Source organism: Lissotriton vulgaris, chromosome 5 (assembly GCF_964263255.1).
Source record: "Lissotriton vulgaris chromosome 5, aLisVul1.2, whole genome shotgun sequence".
NCBI classification, from domain to species: domain Eukaryota; kingdom Metazoa; phylum Chordata; class Amphibia; order Caudata; family Salamandridae; genus Lissotriton; species Lissotriton vulgaris.
Window position 1 is genome coordinate 31,357,117 of NC_141693.1, and position 27,435 is coordinate 31,384,551.

A 27,435-nucleotide genomic window follows, 5' to 3' on the forward strand; every position below is an offset into this window, starting at 1 on the left:
AAAATCCAGGGCAGCTCAGGGTTGAATTTCCAACTATAGATCAGCATTTCACAGTATTTTAAGTAATAGCTAACATACTGTTTGTACCATTTGTCTCTGTGAATACACATACCATGAATACTCTTGCCATCCAGTGTTGGGTGTGGGCATTTTCAAGTTGCTTTCCTTCGAAGAAGTCTTGAGTCACAAAGATTCTTTGTGACTCCAGCTTTAGCCCACAATGCACCAGGAGACAGACTTCACCTCATATTTGTTTCCATCATTGGGTTAAGACATTTTAATGCCATATCCAGGACAGATGTGTTTTTTGCCGGGACCTTCAGAACTAGCTGTGGACACTTCAATCTCAGTGATGGGACAACTTCCGTGGACCCTCACCGCTTTCGATTCCATGCTTTGACTTCCGTGTCTGATAAACTTCGCTGGACATCGACTGCAAGGAAATCGATTGTATCAAGAATGACGAGCATGGCGGCGGAGAGTATTATGCCAAACCCATCCCTGATATAACTCAAAACCAGGCCTTGACTCGAAGACAATTTAAGAGTGGCCTGATTACACTAGAGCTCCCAGCGGTGCCTGATATCAGGAAAAAGAGAATATTTACTCTAGTGTCCTCCACAGCCCGGGTACATGCGAATGATCACGCCACACACGCAGCTTGGTATTAGTCTTCTTTATTCATCAGCGTGTAACCCTTAACTGAGCATTCTAAATCATGAATTCCATTACCCACACCCAAGCACTTACATAACTGTTCCACGGAGTCTGTCAGGAACCAAATGGGTCCCATCTTTCTATCTCACAAAACACAACATTTTACTCATCCTTCAATTGGGAAGATCTGGTCTGGACCTCTACTACAAGACTAAACTCCTCTGATCCCAAAGAAGAGGGGCTAATCTTAAGGATCTTTGGACCTTTCCAATGCTGAACAAGGATAGGGATAAATACACCATCCTCCCACTAGAACCTCCTGCCCCTGGACTGCGCACATGACCACCACCTCCTCTGCCTCACACACTTCCACCTCCTTACTCACCATCTCCATACGGAGACAGGCCGTCTCTATTACCTCCATGACCCCTATTCTGACACTGTCCCATCCAGGGATGTGTGGTACTGAAAATTCTGGACCCGTGTCATCGTCGCACCATGACGATTTTGGTATCAGCGAACCAGTAATGATTTAAGCATCATACACAAGCATTTCCGTCACGATCGAGTGACGGCATCACCCTGAAATCAGCATTTCCGTTCCGAACCCTCGGGTTCCAATTTGTGAACGCATCCATGTTGTGATTGCCCTCACATAGCCAAATGACTAGAAGCCAAAACATGGTCCGAAGGAGCTGACTCCTCTGTTACCTGGGCAAGCTGACTCCACTGTCCGAAGCCAAACCTGTTCGGCCAGGTCCTCCCCCAGTGGCCGAGCTAGATCCATATCAAGACACAACATATCATAAACCTTTCATCACACACACACCATGCCTAATCTTACACACACCTGACCCTGTTTCTTTCTTTATGACTTGCTTTACGAGGAGGAGGTGCCCGATTTTATTGGGGGTCCTTCGATATCTGATGAGAAAACTGGACCTCGCTGGGTAATCAATTACGGGTTGGGTGAACTGAAATGCGAACTTGTCATCATGACTCTGCTTTTCCTGTGTAGTGAAAATATGTGTATGGTCCTACTGTAAAATAAGGAATTTGTGCCCGAAGCTTATTATTTTGTATAAAAGACGAAGACTGGCTTTGTAAGTTTGAGCAGTCTCCTGAGAATATACAGAGTGCTGTACTTTTAGGACACCTGTTACTGGCTGAAGCCAATAAATACGATCTTTGACTTCACCCAGAAGACTCTGTGTTTCTGTAGTCTGATACAGGAAGGACTCAGAGTTTTTAGGTGTTCTCCCTGGCACCGCTAGGTCCATAAAAACCTGGTACTCCAGTTGGCGCCCAACGTGGGGCGGTATCAGCGGTACCGGTCCAAGCCAGAGGTTCGTGAGGAGCTTTGTGTGAAAATTCCAGAGGACGGCCAGCCACTTCAACGACCCCTGTATGTCGACGTGGTCCGAAGGTCTTTGCTGCGATGTTCCCCACGTCCCGATGGCTACGAAGGACTGGTGCTCTGACTATCGCCCTGTTTTGGATCCTTGATGATTGGTAGAGCGAAACGATAGACGAGTCTTCTGGTGACGTCATCGATACCTCAGTTAAGTATAAGTGGAGCGTCTCCCAGTCCTTAGTTTGATTCTTAGTTCTTGGTATCCTTCGGGATTATTTTGTATTGGAACTTGCAAGTGCCAAAACCGAAGGACTCGTGTATTCACGAGACTATCGTATTCGATAATCCTTCGAAGTTTGAAGCTAGACTAGAGAGCGAAGATGCCTGGTTTTAGTAGACTTGGAAAGTTGTTTTGTCTTGGTTATAATAAGGATTCCTGATTGGAGGACTCGTGTCCGGTTCCTCCGATTGGAACTCCAACATATGAACTCTATGTGAAACACGGCGTAGGCCCCATCACATATAATGAAGTATGGATTCGATACACCAGAAAGGATGGTGTTTTAAAATGGCCTCAATATGGTAGTTTAGACACAGAGATTTTAGATAATCTAGAGGTTAAACTTTTTAAGAAGAAAGCCCGGCCGGCAATGTTTGACTCTTTTCGCATATGGCACAAAGAAGCCAAACAGAAAGAAATGAAATTAGCAAAGAAAAATAAACGAGGTATGTCATTGGTACAAGCTGCCATTGCATTCAGGGATAAAGAGGAAGAGCGGGAGAGTGAACAAACGCTTAGAAGTAAGAAGTTAGCGGTAGATAAGTGTTACCCAGTTTTGCCACGTAAGGGACAAGAGTCAGAGGAGAAACTTGATCAAGATCCTCTAATGTCTCATCTACTGCGTTCACCACCTCCTTATGCGCAGAGTGCTACAGCACCTCAGCAACCTTTGGTTGTGCAATACCCCATTGTTGGACCACAGGTTCTACCACAACCACCAGCTCCTCTTCAGCTGGCTCCGACTCCTCCGGCGCAGCCCCCTCAAGGGCCGCCGCTTTTGCTACCTACTAGCTAGCTGACTATCAAGAGAGAGAATTACGGAATAGATTAGCGCGTAAATGGGTTGTCGATACTGCCAGATATGATGAAGAGTCTGTCATAGAAGTCTTCCGTCAATGGGAAGCATCGAAGCAGAGATATGTTTTTGAGCAGATGTGTGTACTTCTCCGTGAAGATCTGGAGGGAAATGACTTGGAGCACAACCTTTCTGAGTAGTGCCGTGTGCGGTTCAAGTTTTCGGAAGGTATGATTGTAGGCGCCGATGTTGAAAGAGCGGTTGCGACATTGTTGTCGTATCGGAGTAAAGGGGGCACTTCTCGATCTCTACCTGAACGTGACGCATCCGGTAGGAAAAAGGCGCGACAGATCCCATGAGAGAGGTTCCTCCGGTTTGGAGGGAAGAGTTTTGGCGCTCAAACAGACATTGCCTGATCCCCGTAAAAAATCTGCAGGGTATTATAAGGAATTGTCACAGACTGTAAGCTTGTGCATTATGAACTCAGCTGATATAGACATGTTGTTTGGGAACGTGGTTCTACAGCCTTTATAGGGAAAGATTCGCCACGCCGATCACGATCAGGAGTTAGGTGATACATGGGTTAATATCGCTGCTGTAGATAACAGACAAGTTGGTGGTGCTAAACCCGAGCCTTTAATTGCAGAACTCCCTGGTAAAATAATAACTTACATGAAGACTCTAATGCCTGAATTGCGTGTCAACTGGGATAAGTTGGCTGAATGTAAGCAGAAGAAAGACGAAGCGGTGTCCGATTTCTTCACACGGTTTGAAGAAACTTTTGTAGATCATAGCGGTCAGGATATGGCTACTGAAGGTGGCCAGAGATTGTTCGTCGACAAATTTGTGCATAATTTACTTCCGGAGTTGTGTGCCAAGTTGAAGGATTCCGAGAGTGCTTGGGCTGTGTCAACGTCAGCGCAGATTTTAGCTACAGCCCAGTACCATGAAAATAGGAGCAAAGATGTGTTAGAGAAAGTGGATAAAAAGACTAACGAATTAAAAACTAAAATTCTGCTGCAGCAAGCGTATCCACCCCGCACTAATAATCAGCGCGATTATCAGCAGCCTCAGCAATATTTGAGGAACTCGCAAAGAAATGAGTCTTCTCAACAGCGTTTACCGTATGGTCCGAATTAGTGCGCGTATTGTAAAGAGGAAGGCCATTTTATGAGTAGTTGCCCGGTTTTGTTACAACGCGCGAATTGTGTTACCAGTGTGCGAGGCCGCGGTGTTCAACAAATGCCCCGAGGTAGGGGACGCGGTGCGTTCCCACAAAATGCACGTCCGATTCCACCACAGAATTCAATGAACAGTTTTGACCAACAGAATAACGCGCCTGGTAGGACGACTCAGTACTATGCTGACGACTACTATGCAGAGGAAGAAAATGTGGTAGGCAATGATTGCTAGGACAGCCATGGACAAAGAGAGGGAGTTGTTTCAGTTCCAGTAGATCAGAGTGGACCTTATGTTGAGGTGATTACATCAGGTGTGTCAGAACCTTTTCTGTTGGATACTGGTGCTACAAAGAGTTCTATTATGCACTCAAAACTCCCTGGTGCACCTTTGTCTGGCGAAATTAATGTTTCAGTAGGTTTTTCTGGCGCCCCGGTTAGGAACCCGATTTCTAGTCCTATGTCTCTTTCTGTTGGACCTTGTGAATTCGAAGCACCCCTTATTCTTACAACATGTTGCGGTGAAAACTTGTTGGGATTGGATCTGTTGAAAAGACTATATGCGACTTTGTACTGTTCTCCTTCACTAGTACAACTCACACTAGGTAAAAGAGTGGTTTCTCCGATGTATCTATCAAAGGATGAATTACCGACAGAATTGTCTTCTCTTCCGGATACTCTTTGGGCTACTGGCCCTAATGATGTGGGTCTTTAGGAAATACCGCCATATGTTGTGACATTGAAAGCCAATGTTAAATTGCTGCGCATTCCCCAATACAAGATCTCCAGCGAAGGTGAGCAGGCGTTGTTAGCGATCATTTATGATTTGATTGAGAAAGATGTAATCGAAGAGACAAGAGGCAACGTTTGTAATAGTCCGGTTCTGCCTGTCTTCAAGCGTACTGATCCTTCCCAGCCACCTGTTTATAGGTTTGTGATCGATCTTAGGGAAGTGAATAAGATCGTTGTGCCACAGTTTCCAGTTGTCCCTGACATCACTACCCTATTGACAATGATTCCAGCTTCAGCCACTTGGTTCTCGGTGATTGACTTGAAGAATTCTTTCTTCAGCATCCCGATTGCCGAGGAGAGCAGGGATATTTTTGGCTTCAATTTAGGAGGCCGAAGTTTCCGCTTCAAACGCGCTCCTCAAGGCTACTGTGAAAGTCCATCAATATATAGGCAGGCTTTGCAAACACAGCTTGATACGATTGTTTTACCTGATGGCGCTACCCTTGTTCAGTACGTTGACAATTTGCTTGTAGCTGCAGATACTGAGGAGATTTGTAGAGAGACTACCTTGTCGTTGTTGCGTCATTTGTCTGATTTTCATCACAAAGTGTCTCTGTCTAAGTTACAATATTGTCAACAAGAAGTGACCTACTTAGGTCACCTCTTATCGAAGGAGGGAAGGAAACTGACCCCAGAAAGAATTCAGGCAATTGCAAAATTGAGTGTGCCAAGGACACAGAGAGAGGTGCGCACTTTCTTGGGCATTACGTCATATTGTAGGCAATGGATACGAATTTCTCATTGTTGGCCAAACCTTTGGTGGCATTAACTTGTAAAGATACACCGAATCCCATTCCGTGGTCTGAAGAGTGTCAGAAAAGTTTTTCCGAATTGCGTGACGCATTGTGTTCGGCTCCTGTGTTGGGTACCCCCGACTACAGTAAGCCCTTTACACTATATGTCCATGAGAAGGAAGGTTGTGCATTATCAGTATTGACACAGTCTTTTGGGGACACGCAACGTCCATGCGCGTATTTCTCGTCGACTTTGGACCCGGTAGCTAGGGCATTGCCAAGTTGTTTAAGAGCCACAGCAGCAGCAGCTGTTTCTATCTGACAGTCTGCTGGTCTAGTGATGAATAATGTATTGATCGTGATGGTTCCACATGCGGTAGACACTTTGTTAAATAGAACCAAGACACAGCACTTAACTAGTGCTCGATTGTCAGGTTATGAGTTAACCTTGTTAGCAAGTCATGTCCACATTAAAAGATGCAGCGTGTTAAACCCAGCCACGTTGTTGCCAATTCCAGTTGAGACAGAGGATGCTGAAAAGCAGCACGACTGTTTCTTTAGGACAGAAGAAGAAACGAAAGGCAGAGTAGACCTTAGGGACACTCCTCTTACTGAGTGCGATGGTACTTTGTGGGTTGATGGTTCGTGTTTCAAACTCCCGAATGGTGACACGACTGCAGCATACGCTGTTACGACTTTGCATACGATTGTTGAAACTGCACGTATCCCACAAAACTCGGCACAAGCAGCAGAGTTGATTGCATTGACAAGAGCGTGTGTGTTGGCGAAAGGAAAACGAGTGAATGTGTACACTGACAGTCAGTATGCCTTTGGTGTTGCCCATAGTTTTGGACGTTTGTGGCGTGAACGTGGTTTTCTGACTTCACATGGTGCTAAGATCCAGCATGGTCAGTTGGTAAATGAGCTTCTTGAGTCACTGACCTTGCCATTGCAAATGGCGATTGTGAAATGCAGTGCACACAAAAAGATTAAAGATGATGTTGGTCGTGGAAATGCGTTTGCGGATGAGGTCGCAAAAGAAACTGCAAGGAATGTAATGAGTCGAATGTATGCTGCAGGCCCTGCACGATGGATTGGTGACGTTGGCATGTGTGAAGATACTATTGAGAGTGTAAAGTCCATCCAAGCTGAAGCTACAAAGAAAGAACTGAAGGTGTGGAGAGAAAGCACGGGTAAATTGGATGCGAATCGTTGTTGGGTTAAATTGTCGGAGCATCAGCGTTGGTTGCTACCTGATGCGTATGTGCCTGCAGTGGTTACAATGGCGCATGGAATGGCACACATCAGTGTGAAAGGGATTTGCAAGTTACTGGCTCCAGTATGGCAGAACACTAGAATCCCTAAATATGCAGAGAATATAGTCAAGAACTGTATGGTGTGTCTGAAATACAATCCTGGTAGGGGAACCCCAACTCCAGCTGGTCATTTTGCTCCTCCTACGTACCCGTTCGAGGTTTTGCAGCTAGATTTCATCCACATGGAGAGGTGCAACAATCTGAAATATGTACTCGTTGTTTGTGCCTTTTCAAGATGGATAGAAGCATACCCATTGAAAGACAATAGTGCCTTATCGACAGCTAAAGCCCATGTCAAAGAATTCTTCCCCAGGTTTGGAATGCCGAGAATGGTCTGGAGTGATAATGGGAGTGAATTTGTGGGACGAGTGATGAAGAGAGTATGTGAAGGGCTAGGCATTGATCAAAAGTTCCACGCTGCAAATCATCCCCAATCAGCTGGATTAGTAGAATGCTATAACGGCATCCTAAAACTGAAACTGGCCAAAATCCAAGCGAGCACTGGTCTTAAATGGCCCTTGGCACTCCTATCAACAAGAATGACTGTACACGAGTGGGGCTTAGCCCTTATGAAATATTGTTCGGCCGTCCGGCCAACATCTGGGGAGTGCCAAGGCCCACAAAATTCAGCGAATTAGAGCACCCTATACTGCTTGATTATTTGTACGAATTGACGGCTAAATTGCGTGTTTTACACCAACATGTACATGATACTCTACCTCAAGCTACTGAAGCTCCAGGACACCCTATCGATCCTGGAAACTACATGCTCGTAAAGAATTTCCAGCGGACAAAGAATGATGAGCCCCGCTGGACCGGTCCCCACCTAGTACTTCTCTCCACAAGATCAGCTGTTCGAGTGGAAGGGAAGAAACACTGGATCCACGGGACCCATTGCAAGAGGGTCCCTTTACCTCTGCCTCACTACCGGTGGGTCCAGGAGGGGATTGCTGACTCTGAGACTGAAAGCTTGCCTCGCTTCCTGCTCTTTAGTGACGCACAGGTAAAAGGAACAAACTCTGTACGCGAGAGTGATGACATTCTGCAAGGATCTGTGCCACCATCAATGCGATTGAACACTACAGAGCCCGAACTTTTGTTCCAGGACCAGACAACACCTGGAAGAACACATTACAATTTGAGGCCGAGAACTATGACTATGGACAAATAAAAAATTTTTTTTTCCTATTTTTGAAATTACAGCTCTCTCTCCTCTCTGGGAAACTTGCTTATTTTTGTTTTTCGAACCGCCATCCAGGTTCTGCTGCTAGGGTCGCGGTTGCCCAAGTCTTTGGGGTGCAGCCGAAGACGTTAGGTCAACGGTTCTGGTTGGTCTAAGGGAGTTGCCCTGGACTGACAGAAGCATTCCTTAGCATAGAACACCCTACTGCCGTGGGCAGCAATTCTAGAGGATGGAGTTTTCCGAGACGGAGAGACCTGCCAAATCAATGAACTTTGAAACTAGAATGTGCACAGTGATGGCAAAAACACGATTTTTGATAATATGCATTCTCATGTTGTGTAGCATAATGACATTTTTAATAGGCTATGCTTTATTCACTTTTCGAGTGACATTTGTACACACTACACAGCCCACACCTCCTTCTCTTGTTTCCCCGCATTCTTTTCACCCTCTGCCTGAACACGAGTGTGCCAGAAGGTCCGAGTTTGTAAATAATTTGTTCGTTCAGCTCTTACACCAACACCAGTTGATAATGAACACGACTAATTGTTGTGTGTGTGGACTTATGCCACACACAACAGATAAAGGTATCCCATATTTTGTCTTGCCATTTAGCTACTACGGTTCTTTATGGGCATTTCAAACGATGTTCCTATTTGCCAGCGAACCATATCCCCCACGTTCCACGAGAAGTAACTCAAGCAACAAGGCATCAGTGGTGGGAATCCGAAATATGAGCAGAGATATTGACACCTATAGAACGATTCCTAGAGATGAGTTGAAGGCTTACAGTAGATGGAACACAACGGGGTATGGAGTTGCCTTGAGTGAAAAGATGCTAGCAAAGGGATCCTCCCCGATCTGGATCGTACCCCATCAGGGTCACCTATGTCTGCAGGGAAATGGCAAGAACCCCAGAGCTCATTTAGGGAAGAGTGTCTGTACTGAAACTTATGTCTTTTCGTCCCAGACCTCTCCTCCGTTCTTAGCAACTAAGGGTACCTACTTCATCTGCCATGATAGAGCATATACATGGTTGCCCCCTGACTTCTCGGGCACATGTTTCATTTTGTTCCTGTTGCCTCCCACCTACACGGCCGCAGCAGATTACCATAGGACAAGGACAGTTAGAGGTGTCGTGAGTAAAGACCGACACTACGGGTCAAGAGTTTGGTGACTTCGTGAAAGGTTTTCTGCTGTTTTGGGGAACAGCAGGAACATCCGCCACTTGACACGGGTAGTCGAATTTACGATAGTTGAAACTACTGGTGCCCTTAGCAACTTGACTGCGGAGCTCCAGTCGGACCGCCTTATGACCCTTCAAAACAGGGCCACACTAGACGTCATACTTGCAGACCGAGGTGGGGTATGTAAAGTGATCCAATCAAGTTGCTGCATTTTCATCCCAGATAACGCTCTACAAGTATACCAGGCCATCTCCAAACTGCATAAAATTTCTGAATCAATTCATGTGGATAAAGGAGACTGGTCACTGATGGGGTGGTTCTGGGAACTGATATCGGCCTGGGGATGGAAAATTCTGATAATCATTGGGATGGCCCTAGCCATTCTTTTCCTGTTCTGCCTATATGTACAGTGCGCTCCTGCAATATGTGGCCTCTGTGCTACATCATGTGTAAGGAAACCTGTATCAAGAAATGAGCTAAGTAATAGGATGATGATACAGCAACATCTCAATGACTTTGTGAACACAGACCTAGACTCAGATTAGCATGAGTATTGGTTGTTTTGCCTATGTAAGGGCATAAGTAGGGTCTGTGGTACTGAAAATTCTGGACCCGTGTCATAAACATCGTCGCACCATGACGATTTTGGTATCAGCGAACCGGTAATGATTTAAGCATCATACACAAGCCCTCATCATGCTCGACCTCAGTGCCGCGTTTGACACTGTAGCACATTCCATCTTGCTACAGTGTCTAAACAAAGCCGGAGTAACCAACAAGGCACTGGGATGGCTGAAAGCCTTTTTGATCAATAGGAGCTTCCAAGTTCAAAGAGGGACTTCCCTCTCAGACAGCGTGCTGCTTGAACAGGGGGTGCCTCAGGGCTCTGCCCTGAGTCCCACCCTATTTAACCTATACATGGCCCCCCTGGCAGAGGTGGTGCAATCGTTCGGCGTGGAGCTTGTCTCTTACGCCGACGATACGCAACTTCTAATATCTCTGACGCAAGCCCCCTCCAGGGAAGCTGATAACTTTAATAACTGATGACACCCAACTTTATCTCAAACTTCAATCACCCAATGACATCACGCTCTTGAACTCAACGATCAGTAGCACCCAATCCTGGCTGGCCGCTAATCATCTCAAACTTAATGCCCTCAAAACAGAGTTCCTTTTGATCTCACCTCCCGCGAAGATCACTACCGCACAAATGTGGCTTAAACACCTAACGGCACTCAATGTTCAACCCACCATCGTGGACTCAGCGAAATCCTTGGGCATAACACTCGACACCAATCTCAGCATGCAGGAACACATCAACAAAGCAACTAAGGGAGCAAATTACCAAATCAACACCCTTAGGAAACTTAAACCCTTCCTTCCAGCCAAAGACTTCCAAACTGCGGTACAATCACTTGTCATACCTCGAATAGAATACGGCAGCACCGCCCTCTGCGGTCTCCCCCTAGCTACTACGGCACCCATAAGAGCCTCTTTAAACGCCGCAGCGAGACTTATCACTGGATCAAAAAAACACTCACACATTTCCCCTGACTTCAAATCCCTGAACTGGCTGCCTTTTGAAGCCAGGATACACCTGAAAATCGCTTGTTTGACACACAAGGCTGTCCACCTTAGCTCACCTAGATACCTCGCTCAGAAGCTGACGATTTCTGGAGGATCCAGAAACACTAGAGGCACAAACAATCTTTTGCTAAAGCCTAAAAGATTCCGCAAAGAAAAAACCTACAAACGCTCTTTCTCAGGAATGGCTCCCAGGATTTGGAACTCACTCCCCCCTGAAATCAGACTCATCCCATCTACCATACTTTTCAAGAAAGAAGTAAAAGCGATCCTCATGGCTAAATGCACTTGAACCACTACTGGGGATCAACTTCAAAGACTCAGTGCTCATCTGTACCACTTGTTCGAACCCTTCGCTTTTGTTTGACCTTGAATTTGACTAATTGATTGTTTATGATATCATTTCACTGTACTTTTAACACTATAGATGTATCTGTGTATATCTGCACCTCTCCTATGTAAAGCGCTCTGATATCTGCGAAGATCTTGTTCGCGCTATATAAAACTTTCAAAATAAATAAATAAATAAATAAATAAACTGTATGAGCAAGCTGGCCTCTTGGATGACAGAGCACTGTTTAAAATTGAATGGAACCAAAACGGAGGTCATCATCATTGGAGGTAATGAGACCAATTGGACAAAAGAATGGTGGCCCACCTGCTTGGGTCCCTTGCCCCCTCCTAGCCGGGAGGCGAAGAATCTGGGAGTCTGGGTTGACAACAAGCTATCTTTTGATAGCCATATAAAGAGAACTGTAGGCAAGTGCTTCGGAGTGATGAAGACACTCAATCGCACCCTTGACTTGCTGCCTCTCAACTCCAGACGGACTATGACGCAGGCATTAATAACTTCCCGGATTGATTACGGGAATGTATTACTCCTGGGTACATCAGAGAAAAACATAAAGAAATTACAGGTCCTGCAAAACTCTGCAGCACGCCTAGTATTAAGACTGCCCCGTAGAGCCCCTTCACGACCCTCTCTGGCAACTCTCCGTTGGTTGCCTATCAAAAAAAGGATCATTTTCAAAGCTCTGCTGTGGTGTCACAAGATTATCCATAACAAGGCACCTGCCTATATGTCGGATCTGGCATCTCTGTACGAACCCAACAGAACCCTCAGATCCAAAGGTACAGGTCTGCTCAGAACTGCCCGTCCTAAAAAGGCCAGAATGGGAGGCAGATCCTTCCGCACGATCGCAGCGAGGCATTGGAACCTCCTGCCCTTGGACACCAGACTAGAGGTGAATGAGGCCTCTTTTAGGAAGAAATTGAAAACTTGCCTCTTTAATCTGTGATGGGATCCTCTCTCTCCTAAAACTCACTCTCTCCACAGCGCGGGGACACGCCGGGAGGCGTCACCAGGCGCTTTACAAACTCCTTTAAACTAAACTAAATTTCCGTCACAATCGAGTGACGGCATCACCCTGAAATCAGCATTTCCGTTCCGAACCCTCGGGTTCCATTTTGTGAACGGCATCCATTTTGTGATTGCCCTCACATAGCCAAATGACTAGAAGCCAAAACCTGGTCCGAAGGACACGTACACCTTAGCTGACTTCTCTGTGACCTGGGCAAGCTGACTCCACTGCCCGAAGCCAAACCTGTTCGGCCAGGTCCTCCCCCAGTGGCCGAGCTAGATCCGTATCAAGGCACAACATATCATAAACCTTTCATCACACACACACCATGCCTAATCTTACACACACCTGACCCTGTTTCTTTCTTTATGACTTGCTTTACGAGGAGGAGGTGCCCGATTTTATTGGGGGTCCTTCGATATCTGATGAGAAAACTGGACCTCGCTGGGTAATCAATTACGGGTTGGGTGAACTGAAATGCGAACTTGTCATCATGACTCTGCTTTTCCTGTGTAGTGAAAATATGTGTATGGTCCTACTGTAAAATAAGGAATTTGTGCCAGAAGCTTATTATTTTGTATAAAAGACGAAGACTGGCTTTGTAAGTTTGAGCAGTCTCCTAAGAATATACTGAGTGCTGTACTTCTAGGACACCTGTTACTGGCTGCAGCCAATAAATACCATCTTTGACTTCACCCAGAAGACTCTGTGTTTCTGTAGTCTGAAACAGGAAGGACTTGGAGTTTTCAGGTGTTCTCCCTGGCACCGCCGGGTCCATAAAAACCCGGTACTCCAGATGGGGACGATTCTTGAGAGAATTACTGGGTTGTCCTTGATGACGCTTCTGACTTAAACCTCCACCCTATTATGGCCTTCCCGACCAGGCAGTACCACTGCCCACCACAAGGCCATAGGAATAGCAGCACTGCATCACAAAGTGAACTTCCATGTGGCAGAGGAGTATGATGAGGTCTTAGTCTAGACCCTCTGTGGTACCAAAGGATCTATCCAATATCTCCACCTGCTCAGAAGCAGTTAGGGTGAGGTTAGGGATGCCACTCCGCAGATTGATTAAAAGTATAAAGTAGACCCAAATGACCAGTTTATATTGAATGTCTGGTCCCACCTGACTCTCTGGGTGTCCACACTCTAAGAAAGAGATCCTCCTCCTAAAAGACAGGGGTTAAGTCTCCAGACAAGAAGACAAATAAGATCAAAGCTGCTTGGAAGTGGCTGGCTTTGAGGGCGGCTGCATAGTTGAGGATTACCCATTCAGTTGGACTTCTCTCCAGGTACGATCACCATCCAAAAGAGAGGACAAGAGGTAATTGTGTAAGGAAATGTGATATCAAATGCAAGCATCAGGTTGAAATGAAATCTGCTGATACCGCCTTAGGAAACATTATCATCAGCATTCTGTTAGGGCGCCATGCCTAGCTCTTGGGGTTCAGATGTGAGGAGTCAATTGATGGGGAGCATTGGTTCGGCCCACAGATCGACACACTGCTAGAAATGTTTTAAAAGGACACAGGCGACCAGGTCGAAGAAAAATAACTTACAAATATACTCTCCCAACACTAGATGGTGGGAGTCTGCAAAGCATGTGAATCTCAAACACCACAAGCTACATAAGGTAAGTAGCCTTCTCCTTTTCTGACACCATTTTATTTACAGTAGTTTTATCACCCTATGATGATGGCTTGGTTTTATCTTATTAAATGGAGTAAATGAGGAGAAGAGTATGCCATAACTATAAAAATGAAAGTCATTAGTAGTAAAGTAAAAACATTTTGGTCTCATTTTTTCACTGACCACTATTTGTAGAGTTGTGAGATGAGTATAGCATTTTGTGGGAAGAATAATCAAGTGATCCATGACTGGGTTAATCTGCATTCACAAAGCTGTAGATCTCAGCAGTGAAAGTTAATGGCTATGCTATTGCCTCCTTTGTGTGATTGCATCTGCGGTGGACATATTATATAGACAACAAAGCCATCCAATCCTAAGCAAGGTGCTGATCAAAAGCCCACTTGAAGTATCTGTGATGTATTGGAGACCAGAGGCTGTGTCAGGAGTCAGCTAAAGCTGTTTGTACCAAGACCTAAAATGGATCTGAGCAATTCATGGTAACATATGTTCTGATATCCTCTGTGTCAAAGGTCATCTGTGTAACTTTGCTATTGTTAGTGACTCCAAACCGAAGTTCTAGGTGTTCTACCTCTTACAACCACTATTTCCTTGTTCCAGGGTGGTGTACGTCTTCTCCTGGAGTAAGCGTGATAATGTGCGCTATCTAGTCAGGAGAGGCCAGGGGCTCTGCTTCTTGCTGCCGGAGTATGTTCAGCGCTTGACGCAGCAACCGCAATGAATGCAAGAAAACACAGCCACGCCCACTAAAGGACAAGCAAATATTTTACAACTGCTTTTAAAAACGTATTTTAAAGTTCCTATTTTAGAAAATTGCAGCAACATTGAAGGTGATTTCTGTGTTGCAAACTTACCTTCTTTTAAGTGATTATTGGTACAGTCTTTATTGTCTGAACTCACCACTTCTGTAAAATTGCAAAATGCCCTTCAATGCTGTTCCATGCATGAAATTGCAGAAAACACTGCATGCGGGTGCTCTCTCATTCTCACTGTGATCAATCACTGTTCCTTGACCTCTGGTGTTAGCCAAGAGCTTTTGATTTTACTAAAAGTATGTATATTTACTTATAGGAGTTATCAGCCAGTGTTTATACCCATGGGTCTATTGTTGTGTCATTCACATCTTAATTCCACCCACTACATCATACAGCTTGGGGCAGGGGGTCATCCCATTTCAACTATTGAGTTCCCTGTGAGTGGCAACATTCGGTCCTCTCAAAAGCAGAACATAAAAAACCAAAAGTATTCCCTCCAGTGCCTGGGGCTACTGTGGCTATGTGTGTTTTTGAGACAAAAAATGATTCTAGCTTTTTGTCATTTTTGTTTTCTATTAGCGAGGACCAAGTAACTCCCCCAACAGTCAAGATTTACAAAAGCCACCAGACATTTTGGCTTTGCAGATGCTTCTTTTTTACTGAAGTTTGTTATCCCCAGTTATAATAACTGGGTAAATTTAAGCATGGTCATATGATTTTAATTGTACAGCAGTGCTATAAACATGGGGGCATATTAGCAAGAACCTTGTTAAAATTATCACAGTTGCCGCTAAAACGGTGATAATGGGATTGCTAATAAGCGTTCTAGAATTCCAATAGAAGCCCAGATTAGATGTGCAGGACATCTAACCTGGGCTTCTATTGGAATTCCATAACGCTTATTAGCAAGCCCATTATCATGTTTATTTGTACACTGTCCAAGGCTAGAGTACATGGAGCGAGATACCCTTGTGTGTCTGGAGACCGCTCTAGACTAACCATAGCATCAGCTTTGCACCCCCGACACAGTGTGATTGGAAGTGCTTCGATAATATAAACCGGATCTGCAACATACTGGGTCGAGGAGCACTTCCGCTAAGATTGTCTTGAACGGTGCACACTGTGACTGAGACGCAGTCCTGCTGACTCTGACCCATATCCTGCTAACGCGATCCTGATCGGCGCAGGTCGGCTTCCTGATACATCGCACTCAGGCATGGGGGGGTAAGACTATCCCAAGGGATCTGGCAGAGGGCACCCCTGCTGTGCTCTCGGTAGTGTAGGTAGGAGTATAATTACATTATAATCATATATCACAGTAATAATGTTTGAACTGTTTCTCCATTTTTGTGATGCTGGTTACAATGCTGAGTTTCTTCTGCCTATTGATTGACACACAATCTATGTAAGAATGTGATTGTTTTAATAAATGTTTTAAAACTTCCTTTGTATCTTTGATGTGTTACCTTGGGCATGCAAGAGTAAACTAACGCAAGGGTGAATCTGTTGACCCGATTCCTTGAGAAGTGATAGTGGTCATGATCGAGGTTGCTGATACCATCTGTCACCCTGATAAGGTTAGAGGTTCAGATGGGGCACTGTGAGATAGCTAGTAACTGGGCCAACATTCTCAGGTAAATACTTGTGCACCGAGTTCTGTAGTTTGAGGTTCATGTTGTCCAAATACACAGTCCTATTCAATTAATAGGAACCGCATAACACGGTATAATCATTTTTTAAACTGTACCCAACACTCAACGTCTTGATGATGCCCAGCAGAAGTAAGCACGAGTGACTGAGCGAAAGGTGGTACATTCTTTCCACAATCCTGAGGGATCAGAGTTCTCATGTTCTGAGGTTACTAGAAACTATTCTCGCCCCGATAAGAGGAAACACTAGTGGTACTGTGAGCTAGCGAATGCAAACAGGTTAACATTTCTCAGCGAGGAGGTACGGAACCAGTCTGCCACCAATCCCACATTTTAAGTTATCCGAATGTGCAGGTCCTGTATGGGTAATACAGGAACTACCCGATAGAAGGTTTGGTTATTACAGGGCAGTGGATTCTAGGACTCAGATCTACTAGCATTTTGCATCAGGGTTTTTGGACCCTTTTTGGACACAGCCCGACGCGAATGGTATTTTCGGGATTTATTAGGCCATGCAGAGACCGATGTGCGTGGCTCTACATATCTTAACGCAGCGCAGTATTTATCATAAAGTAGCGCAGCACACATCACTGCCTAGCGTCACCTTGCCTCTGAGAGGTGTCCCGTCGGTGGAGCATGGGCGTTCCTGTGCATCCATCCCTAAATTTTGACACAAAGCCATAAATCTGGGTTTTCACCCCAATGGTATGCCTACACGAGGCTTTCTGCAGCACAGATACAAAGAGGACATTGCCTCACAATAGCTATCCTGACCACAACGCAGGCCCCCTTGCGACAGAATGCAAGGGGGCCTGCATTGGGGTTAGGCACCCATTTGTGTGCCAGCACCAGGAGAGAGCAGTACAGTGTTGCGTCTTTCTAAATATGGCGCATTCCCGCTCTCTCTGTTCCATGCAGAGCAGTGCAGCAGGTTTGCTTGTTGTTTATCGTTGCATGAAAGTTTAGTAAATCCGGGTCTAAGTCTTTACCTGGGAATGATCCCACTATTGCACTGTTAGTGGAGTCTGTACTAGGCTCCTACCCTCGGTGGCAATACTATTGTTCGAGACGTGCCATCTACATTGGTAATTAAGGTTGGCAATGCTGTGTTTGGGTGGTGTCTTCTAGATTTATCCTAAGGCTGATGATGCTGTTGTATGGGAAGTGTGTTCTAGATTCATCCCTGAGGCTGATGATGCTGTGTTTGGGTAGTGTGTTCTAGATTCATCCCTGAGGCTGATGATGCTGTGTTTGGGTAGTGTGTTCTAGATTCATCCCTGAGGCTGATGATGCTGTGTTTGGGTAGTGTGTTCTAGATTCATCCCTGAGGCTGATGATGCTGTGTTTGGGTAGTGTGTTCTAGATTCATCCCTGAGGCTGATGATGCTGTGTTTGGGTAGTGTGTTCTAGATTTATCCCTGAGGCTGATGATGCTGTGTTTGGGTAGTGTGTTCTAGATTCATCCCTGAGGCTGATGGTGCTGTGTATGGGTAGTGTGTTCTAGATTCATCCCTGAGGCTGATGATGCTGTGTTTGGGTAGTGTGTTCTAGATTCATCCCTGAGGCTGATGATGCTGTGTTTGGGTAGTGTGTTCTAGATTCATCCCTGAGGCTGATGATGCTGTGTTTGGGTAGTGTGTTCTAGATTCATCCCTGAGGCTGATGATGCTGTGTATGGGTAGTGTGTTCTAGATTCATCCCTGAGGCTGATGATGCTGTGTTTGGGTAGTGTGTTCTAGATTTATCCCTGAGGCTGATGATGCTGTGTTTGGGTAGTGTGTTCTAGATTTATCCCTGAGACTGATGATGCTATTGTATGGGAAGTGTCTTCTAGTTCTCTACCCAGAGGTGAAGCTGTCACTGTGTGGGTAGTGGGTTCTAGGTTTCCACCTGGGACAATGATGCTGTTGTACTGTTAGTAGAGGGCCATTACAAACAGTGGGCAGATAAAACCTCATATACCTGATCAACTCTGTGTGATCCTCTACAACTAACTCACCCCCCAGTCCCAGTGATCAAAATCAGATGACCCATGAGCAGTGAACATGCCTATATACATTACAAGTTAGCAGATGTATGGATTCATGAATGTGTTATTTGTACAGCGCAGACCTATGCTAAACACAGTAAAGAGCTTTACAACTATAACTTCCCCCGCCATGCATTGGTTATGACCTGACATAATACTTCACTGATGACATCTCCGATGACATCTTCACTGAGTACTTTATCCAATGATTGTGATAGTTTGTTTTATAGTTTACATAGTGGCAGATATCTACGATAATACTTCTCTACCTCATTTTGTACAGCCTGTCTCCAGCTAATGGGTGTAAGTGTTTACAAAACGCATGCGCTTCTAATGCATCATTGATGTGTAGAGGTACTGAACACGTTATATATCCTTTGGTCATGCCTGCCATAGGGTCAGTCGCAGGGCCTATCTTGCAGCCGGGCCCTGCTTCCAATTCCCCCAAGGCAGCCTGCACCATGCTGCACATTGTATTTGGCGGAGCACAGCGGGAGGTTGTCCACAGGGGCTGGCCTGTGACCAGCCCCTGTGACCAAACCCCAGCAGGCTGACCGCCCCACACTGTGCACAGCCATTGGCACGTACCGCATATAGTTGGCCTTCAGGAAACCTTCACCTGTGGCCAAAGCATATATATTAAGAGAAGGGGGCATGGAGCACCCTTCTCAACCCTTCGTTGGCCTCGGGACCCCATCTCCAGGGCCAATTCCAATACAAAGTGGACAGGACCATGTAGTCACCCTCCCTTAGCCTTAAAAGACTGCTGGGGCCCTATACCGAGGGGCCAAATACACCTATACAGGGTAGGAGTGCATGCAGTCCCCCTTCTGAGCTGTAAAGGCCCCTGGAACCACATCTCTTGGGGCCAAATATAATAAAAAAGAAGAGGGGGCTATGCAGTCCTCTCTCCCCAAGCCTTAATGGGCCAAGGGGACCCCATCTCCGGGGTCAAAATGTAAGGGAGGGGACTCCAGCCTTATTGGGCCGAGCGGACCCCAGCCCAAAGGGCAAAATATAATAAACAAGTTTGAGCTATAGGCATTTTAAATGACAATGCCTTTTATTTATGTTTTAGGCTTTAAAACATAAATGAACGGCATTGTCATTTACAATATAAATAGCTTACAATCTCTAGCAAATGTGAGACCTATTGCATTGCAATAAAGGGCCTTCTCGGCCGCTTGTTAGATTGTACATATCAGAGGAAGAGACCGGCCTGCAACGTCTTCAAAGTAGTGATAAAAAGTGCAGTGAAGAAGATGTGTAAGTGTTGTAAATTACACAGACACAAAGTGTGAAGTGAGAGTTACATATGATCCTAGCTAAAAACACTAACAAAGCACTCCAACACCTTTCACTTTGTAATTACACTGTTGCGCCTCAGGAGGAAGAGCGGGAAGGGGGGGGGGCTATTTCCAGCCCTCTCCATGATTTGAGTGTGCAGTGTGGCATTGTGTAATGCCATTGCTATCTTTGGCCTAATACAAAAACAATCCAGCTGTAGTAGGGCCCTGGCTTCACCTCTTGGTACAGGGCGGCCTGGGCTTTATGGCAGGCAGGCATGGAGGGTGGAAAGGTTGGTCTCGGATGCAGCTCCGGCCTCATACAGTGCACCTGCTATTACTAGTGAGTGAGAGGTGCTGAGGTGGTGGTCTTGGTATTAGTGGTGGTGGTATTGGTGGTGGTGCTGGTATTAGTGGTGATGGCATCGGTAGTGGTGGTAATTTTGGTGGTATTGCTATTGATGGTATAGGTGGTGGTAGTACTGGTGGTGTTGGTATTGGTGGTTGCGGTTGTATTGGTGGTGGTGGTGGTGGTAGGGGTGGTGGTATTGGTGGTGGTAGTGGTAGTGTTGGTGGTGGGGATATTGGTGGTATTGGTGGTGGTGATATCGGTGGTGGTGATATCAGTGGGGGTGATATTGGTGGTGGTATTAGGGGTGGTATTGGTGGTGGTATTGGTTGTGGTGGTATTGGCTGTGGCGGTATTGGTGGTGGTGGTATTGGTACTGGTGGTCGTATTGGTTGTGGTGGTATTGGTGGTGGTGGTGGTGGTGGTGGTATTGGTGGTCGTGGTATTGGTGATGGTGGTGGTGTTGTTAATAAAACAGGCTTTTGAAAACAACCTGTCAGGTGGCTTTAGGACAGACGACATGTAATACAGATGTGCAGTTGTCCACTTCAGCCCATTAGCAGAGGATTATGTGCTACTTGGAATTCACATGACTTAATTCGCTAATTATTTCTTAACCCATTTTACTTGAGGTGTTGAAACAGACATGAGAGAATGCAGGGTTAAATGCAGGGTTGAAGTGATTGAAAGCAGGTGCCCGTGTTATGGGGGAGCCGTGCTGTTTAAAAAAACACAAGCAGTTTCCGCTGAAGCAGCGCATGTCCAGCCTGCAGTAAGAGAAACTCAATTAAGTAAATAGTGCTTACAGATTAAATAACAGTTCCCATGTAACAACCGAAGTAAAAAGGCCAGTCGCCATGAGAGGGTACAAATAATGACATGGCCGTGCTAAGGAGGGACTAACAAGCCTATTAACCTATCCGAAGGCAGCATTTACGGAAGACAATGACACAAGCCAATGAAGACTATGGGATGAGAGTGAGCTCATCTTCTCTTCCATACTCTACCACAGCAGTCGCGCAGAGTGAGCAATGCATGCGCGCTGCCTTTAGGCTTGACCAAAAAAGTTATTTGGATCTTTCTGAGCCAGGTCCCAACTTTCAGTGATGTAGGCAGGATTGGGTCATATTCTGGAAGATCCAAACATTTATCTCTACTAGGTGCACAGCTGTATTACATCAAGTGTCAGCCATACCTGGGCTGCCGTCATATGCCGATTTGCAGCATTTTACCACACAGACCCCGATGTCTTGTTCTCCAAAGGAAGAATTGGATTAAACTGGAGATTTGGCTAAAGAATACTTTTGGTATCTCGAAAGGAATGCTTTGCTGGCAATATAACATCAACATTAAAGACTCAGTTTTTCACAGTACTATTCTACCCATTAGGGAGGTTGGTGGTGAATCCAGCATTGTATGTATCCTTTAATTTATCCAGTTCCTCTCCCATGTTAGTTTCTTCTTTGCTGAGCCATAAATACTAAAGTATTTGAGCCTATCTGTCTAGGTTAGTGGAGTTTATATGGATTGTTGTATATGTATAACCTTAAATACTGTGCTAATAGTTATAACATTTAGCTGGGGAGGCCGAAATGCAGTGTTGTAGTCAGTGGGCTGAGTCAACCACTTCACTCATCAGTGGGCCCCATTTTGACCCTTCCTGTTGGCATTAAGCCTTTGTGCTCTATGACCAGTAAAAGGGTAACAGTGAGAGGACCTAAGACAGGTGAGAAACTTGGTGCTTTTGAGAGTGGTCAGTGTAGTGCAGACACCTGCAGGAGGGTAAAGTTCAGATGTGGTGGGAGGACTTTGTCTATTTAGGCCTCATTCCGCTGTTGCAGAAAGCCTCAACCAATGTGTCAGTTAGAGAAACGTGCCAGAGTATGGAAACCTGTACTGGTTGTTTCAGAAACAGGAGGTAATGTGCATTGAGCAATGTGACAATTAAAAAATACACCATATTCTTTATGATTTGAAAATGTTGTGGCGGGTGTGCCATTTATAAATCCGGACTTTGCCTTTGGGCGTGCCTACGTGTTTATTAATTTCAGAATGGAACGATCCGTGCAGGATTACGAGTGTAGCGCGTTTCAGCTTTTAAATATTTTATGAGCCAATGCACCAAATTACTAAGGTCGATCTTTTTAAGCGGGCAAAATTCCCTTGAAGTGCGTGTGTTCTCTATACACTGAATGCGGCTGTCACTGAAAAGTGATGTATGTCTCACACAGAAGTGCAGTATAGTGGTGTTATCCTGGTATTATTTTACAGTTTAGGTCCTACAGTGTAGCAAAAAACAACAAAACATACACATAATGAAAAACATATGTGTGCACCATGCGCCTTACAGTGTTTTTGTACCGTGTGTTTAGTTCCATATTTCACTGCCTGGCAGGTCATGCTGCCCTTCTGGGAGGGGGAAAGCTTCTTAGAAGGAGACGTAAAACCAGCGGACACAGGGCCGGACAGGGAACCTAAACCGGCCCTGGCAAAGTCCTCGGCCGCCCCCCCTCCCCACTGGGGGGGGGTTGGAGGGGCCGCCGAGCACTTTGCCGGGGACAGTTTTCGGCCGATTTTGTTACAGGGCAGATTTTGCAGCTATGCTGCAAAAACGACCCTGTTACAAAAACGGCCCCCAGGGGCCAAGATCAGGCCCCCACCCGTGCCACGCACCGGGGGATTGCCCGGTGCCCGCTATGGCCAGTCCGGCCCTAAGCGGAAATCGTGATAATGCAAGTTGGAAAGGTGGAGGATCGCACTAAGCGCAGCTGGAGGAACAGTGCATGGGGAGCCACCGGCAAGCAGAGAGAGCAGTCAGTTGAAGAACAAGAGCAGTTAAGGTATCACCGCCGCCAGCCCGAAAACCGGAAGCTCGGGAGAGCGTGAAGCCTGTCCTGGGGCGGGACTTCCACCTACTGCGGGAAGTTCGCACCCACAGAGTGCGTGGCCGAGAGGAGCAGTGGTGAGGCGGGGCTCCCATGCCTGAGGGAGAGCCCTGCGTGTGCCTGCAGATGTAAGGAGGAGCAGAAGTGGCAGCTGAGGCCACCGATGCAAGTGACGGAGCCCGTAGCAGAGACAAAAGAGCCCGGTGAGTAGGGGGGGTGGATGTGTGTGTGTTTGTGTGTGTGTGTGTGTGTGCGTGCTATTGCAGGAGGCTGACCTTTGAAGCGGGACAGGAGATATGCACAGCGCGTGGCTTGACGTGAGCATACACCTGTTGAAATCCCTGTGCGTGCCCATCTCCTGTCCCACTCTTAAGGAAAGCCCCTAACAATAGAGCTCGCTGGCGACAGCGCTTTTGCGCTGCTTACGCCAGGCTCGATCTAAAAAGGGAAGCGGGCCGTACAGCCTTTATCTCCGAGATTAGGCCATGGGAATCTCATTCCCAGGCCTAAACCAAAAAAAAAAAGGGGACGGGCCATGTGGCCCCCTCCTTGAACCTTCAAAGGCCCCGGGGACCTCACCAACTCGGATATATTTTTATGTTTAAAAGGTGAGCAGGGCTGCATGGCCTCCTTCCTCAAGTCTTATCAGGCTCCTGGGATCCCATTCACTGGGTCAAAGTCAATTAAAAAGGGAAGAGACCTTCAGCTCTCCTTCCTGAGCCTTTTGGGCCCCAACACTGGGGCCATATATAATAAAAAAGGGGAGAGAGGCATGCACCACCTTCCCAAGCCTTATTAGGCCCTAGGGACCCCACCCCCCAGGGCTGAGTAATTCATGATGGGAGTGGTGCGCAGCCCTACTCCAAGAGCCTAATTAGCCCCTGTGGCCCCCTCCCCCGGGGCCAAAATATAAATATAAGGCTAGTGGGTACTTTGCCCCCCTCCCTGAGCCTTGACAGGTCCCAGGGACTTCATCCCCTGGGATTGTATCTTTTTAAAAAAGGAAGGGGGCTGCGCGGTCCCTCTCTCCCAAGCCAGATCATGGGGAATACAAGTGTATAAACTTGTGACATCCAAACATAAACATAAACATCCAAACATAAGAGACCATATCCATCTTTCCGCTCAATGGTGTCTAGGTGTCTGAGTAAATCCCCCGTGTCCTACACATCCGAGGGTAACTTTTGCACAAGGGGCTGAAGGAAGAAATGTACATACTTGGATGTATTCTCTAGTGGTTACAAGCTTGTCGACACTTCCTTAAAGAGAGATCAGTTTCCTTTATACTCCACACTGAGATGCTGATCTCAATGATGTTCTGTTTTCTAACACAAAACCTCTTTATATTTGATGGGAAAATCTTCAGGCAAACCCTCGGAACATCTATGGGGACTTGCTTTGCTCCGTGCTTTGCAGGTCTCTATTTAGGGCATTGGGAAGAGTCAGTGGTTATGAGAATTGAAGCCAGAAACACAAAGGTGGTTACAAGGGCACCATACATAGACATCATTGTGGTGTGGGATGGCAAAGAAGAAGAAGCTAAAGAATTTGTCAATTTTCTAAATAATAATTACTTTAACCAAAAATTTACCTGCCAGTTCTCTGATAAGGTCATTGAGTTTTTAGATCTTAAACCCACAGTTGTGGAAGGCAGACTTGAGAGTAACCTCTTCCGGAAAGAGACAGCAGGAAATAGCCTGCTACACGACAAGAGCTGCCACCCAGAAACTCTTATTCAAAGTATCCCCGTGGGAGAATTCCTACGAGCAAAGCGTAACTGTAGTACGGAGGGGAGATAAGAATTAGAGGAAGCGGCTATGACTAAACGAATCCTCCAGAGAGGGTACACCAAAGCCACCATCAGAAAAGCGAGTATGGAAGTTAAAAATGGTAGTAGATCGGTTCTGCTTGCTGTCAAAGACAAATCATCCGAGGAATCTGATCATAAGATTTGGTTTATCACCACTTTTAACAGACAAGCTAAACAAGTGAGAAAGAGCCTTGAAAAGTTCTGGCAAGTATTAAGCACTGACAAGGATTTGGTGCATCAAGTGGAAATATATCCCCAAATAACCGATAGGAAGGCCAGATCTCTCAAGAACACACTATGCAGAACCCTTGAACCACCCTTTACCAAGAAGTCAGACGTAATAGGCTTTTTCACATGCCAAAATTGTAAGGCGTACAAATATAGCAAAAATTGTAAGGAGTGAAAGTTGTCGCCAACCTGCAAACATTATGTCATTGAGAAACACCTCTCATGCAATACAGATCACGTGGTATACGCTCTCAAATGTCCATGCGAAAAAACATATATAGGGAGCACCTTACACAAAGCGAAACAAATGTGTGTTAGAGCATTTGAGAGCTATAAGAAATGGGGACAAACATTATCCAGTGGCCAGACATATTCAGAGATTCCACTATCAGAATGAAAAGTTGTTAACCTTCTGTGTCTTGGACACAATCAGTGTCAAAATGAGAGGGGTTAACCGGGTACAAGATCTGAGATGCTTCAAATCGAAGCTGATTATTCAGTACCAAACAATGGCGCCGGTTGGGCATAACTGTAACCAAGAACTGTCAGTCCATTTAGGCTAATGTGTTTATGTTGGAATGCACAGTTTGTTTTAGAGATGCACAGGTTTCAAAAATGTCTCTGCTGTGATTTTAATTTTAATTTTAACTTTATTTAGCAACCCCATCGCCAAACTACAAACATTTGGCGGTTCTATGTCAATGTCTCTGCACCCAATTGAGAATGAAATTGTGTTCGGTGACTATAATCCTAAATGTACCAATTAGTTTATTGGTTTTCATTCAATATGTTGCCTCGCTGATAAATGTATATATTCGTCTGTGTACATTTTATGTATGTTATGATATATAGTTTTGAATTGAAAGTGACATGAATGAATGAATGAGGAGGCACTTATAAAGCGCCTGGTTACCCAAGGGCATCCCAGCGCTAGAGAACACTAAGTCAACTCATAACATATACGGGAAAGAGAAAAGTTTTGAGCTGTTTGTGAAAATGGTAATGATTAGGCTGAGAACGAATATGGAGGGGAACCTGGTTCCACAGCTTGGCAACATTATATGAAAACATACGGCCTCCACTTCTTGTATGTTTAACTTTTGGCACTATTAGGAGATGTTTACCCTCTGATCTCAGGGTTCTTTTAGGCTGGTAGGGAAGAATCATGGACTGACTCAGTAAGGATCCCTTGTCTGCCCATGATTTATGTGCAATGCACATGGCCTTGAATTGAATCCTTTCCTGAATTGGAAGCCTATGTAGTGAGGCTAGAGCAGGTTTGGCTGAAAGGTGTTTAGGAACCTTTAAAAGAAGCCGGGCAGCACAATTTTCCACAGTCTGTAATATTTTAGTAGTGGACGCAGGGGCTCCAGGATAGATAGCATTTGCATAATCCAGTCTTGACAGGATTAAGCTTGTACTAACAGTCTTCTGGCCATAAAAGGAAGAATGGGAAGAATTTTCCTGATCATCCGCAACAGTCCGTAACAGGAGCCTGCCACTTTCCGCACCTGTTCCTTAAAATTCAGATTAACGTCCAATATAACTCCTAAACTTTTTATGGACTTTTTCGGAAAGGGGGGGGATCCAATACTATTGGGCCACCAAGACTCTATATTCAGAGGGGCCGCCTTGCCAAGCAGCATAATTTCTGTTTTAGCTCCATTGAGCTTAAGAAAAGATATGCCCATCCAACCAGCCACTTTTTCGAGACAGGACGTGAGGGCCCTTCCTGAATTATCATTTTTATTCAATGAGACGACTAACTGAGTATAATATGCATAGGTGACTAATATGTGCCAGAGAACTCAGGTAGATGTTAAACAACACTGATCCTGAAGGACTCCACAGGCAAGATGCATCGGGTCAGAAATGCAGTCTTCCTCAAAGACTAAAAAAACTCTGTGTAATCGTTTGGCACCTTTCCCTTAAGGGGTTAACCCGGAATTATCAGTCAGTCAATGGCAGTGTTACAAGGTATGCGTTTATTCACACTTAACAGATTTCAACAGTTCGTGTATGTCACACCAATGCTTGAAAACAAGATATTATATGGAGTAGGACGCGGTCTTTTGTGGGAAGATGTATTCGGCCTCTCCAGGTCTCTCTTCCCGTATTGTAGCCAGGACTGGTGCCTCCCAAAAAGCAAACAGAAACAAAGGGACACTACCGTCACTGAACGTCAATTAACTTATGGCTCTAATATGTGCTTCCCTTCACCAATAACCTTGGGTCACCGAGGTTAGTGTAAGAGAGCCTAAAGTTGGAGAAAGGGCAAGGGAATTGAGGGTTTTGGGGAGTATCTTAACACGCATGCATGCATATTGTACAGCTCTACTTGTGCCACAAACCCCACAGTCCCTTTTCCGCCAACC

The 27,435-nt window shown here is 45.6% G+C and overlaps 1 protein-coding gene across 1 annotated transcript in view; it reads left to right on the top strand.

The window, feature by feature from the left end:
* The window catches only part of LOC147710045 (decapping and exoribonuclease protein-like), a 205,584-nt gene extending 190,794 nt beyond the window's left edge, over positions 1-14,790 (top strand). Inside the window, exon 7 of the mRNA XM_086919932.1 lies at positions 14,670-14,790. Coding sequence (XP_086776058.1) covers positions 14,670-14,790 — 121 coding nt within the window. The remainder of the gene's footprint in view (positions 1-14,669) is intronic.
* The last annotated feature ends 12,645 nt before the right edge of the window (positions 14,791-27,435 follow it).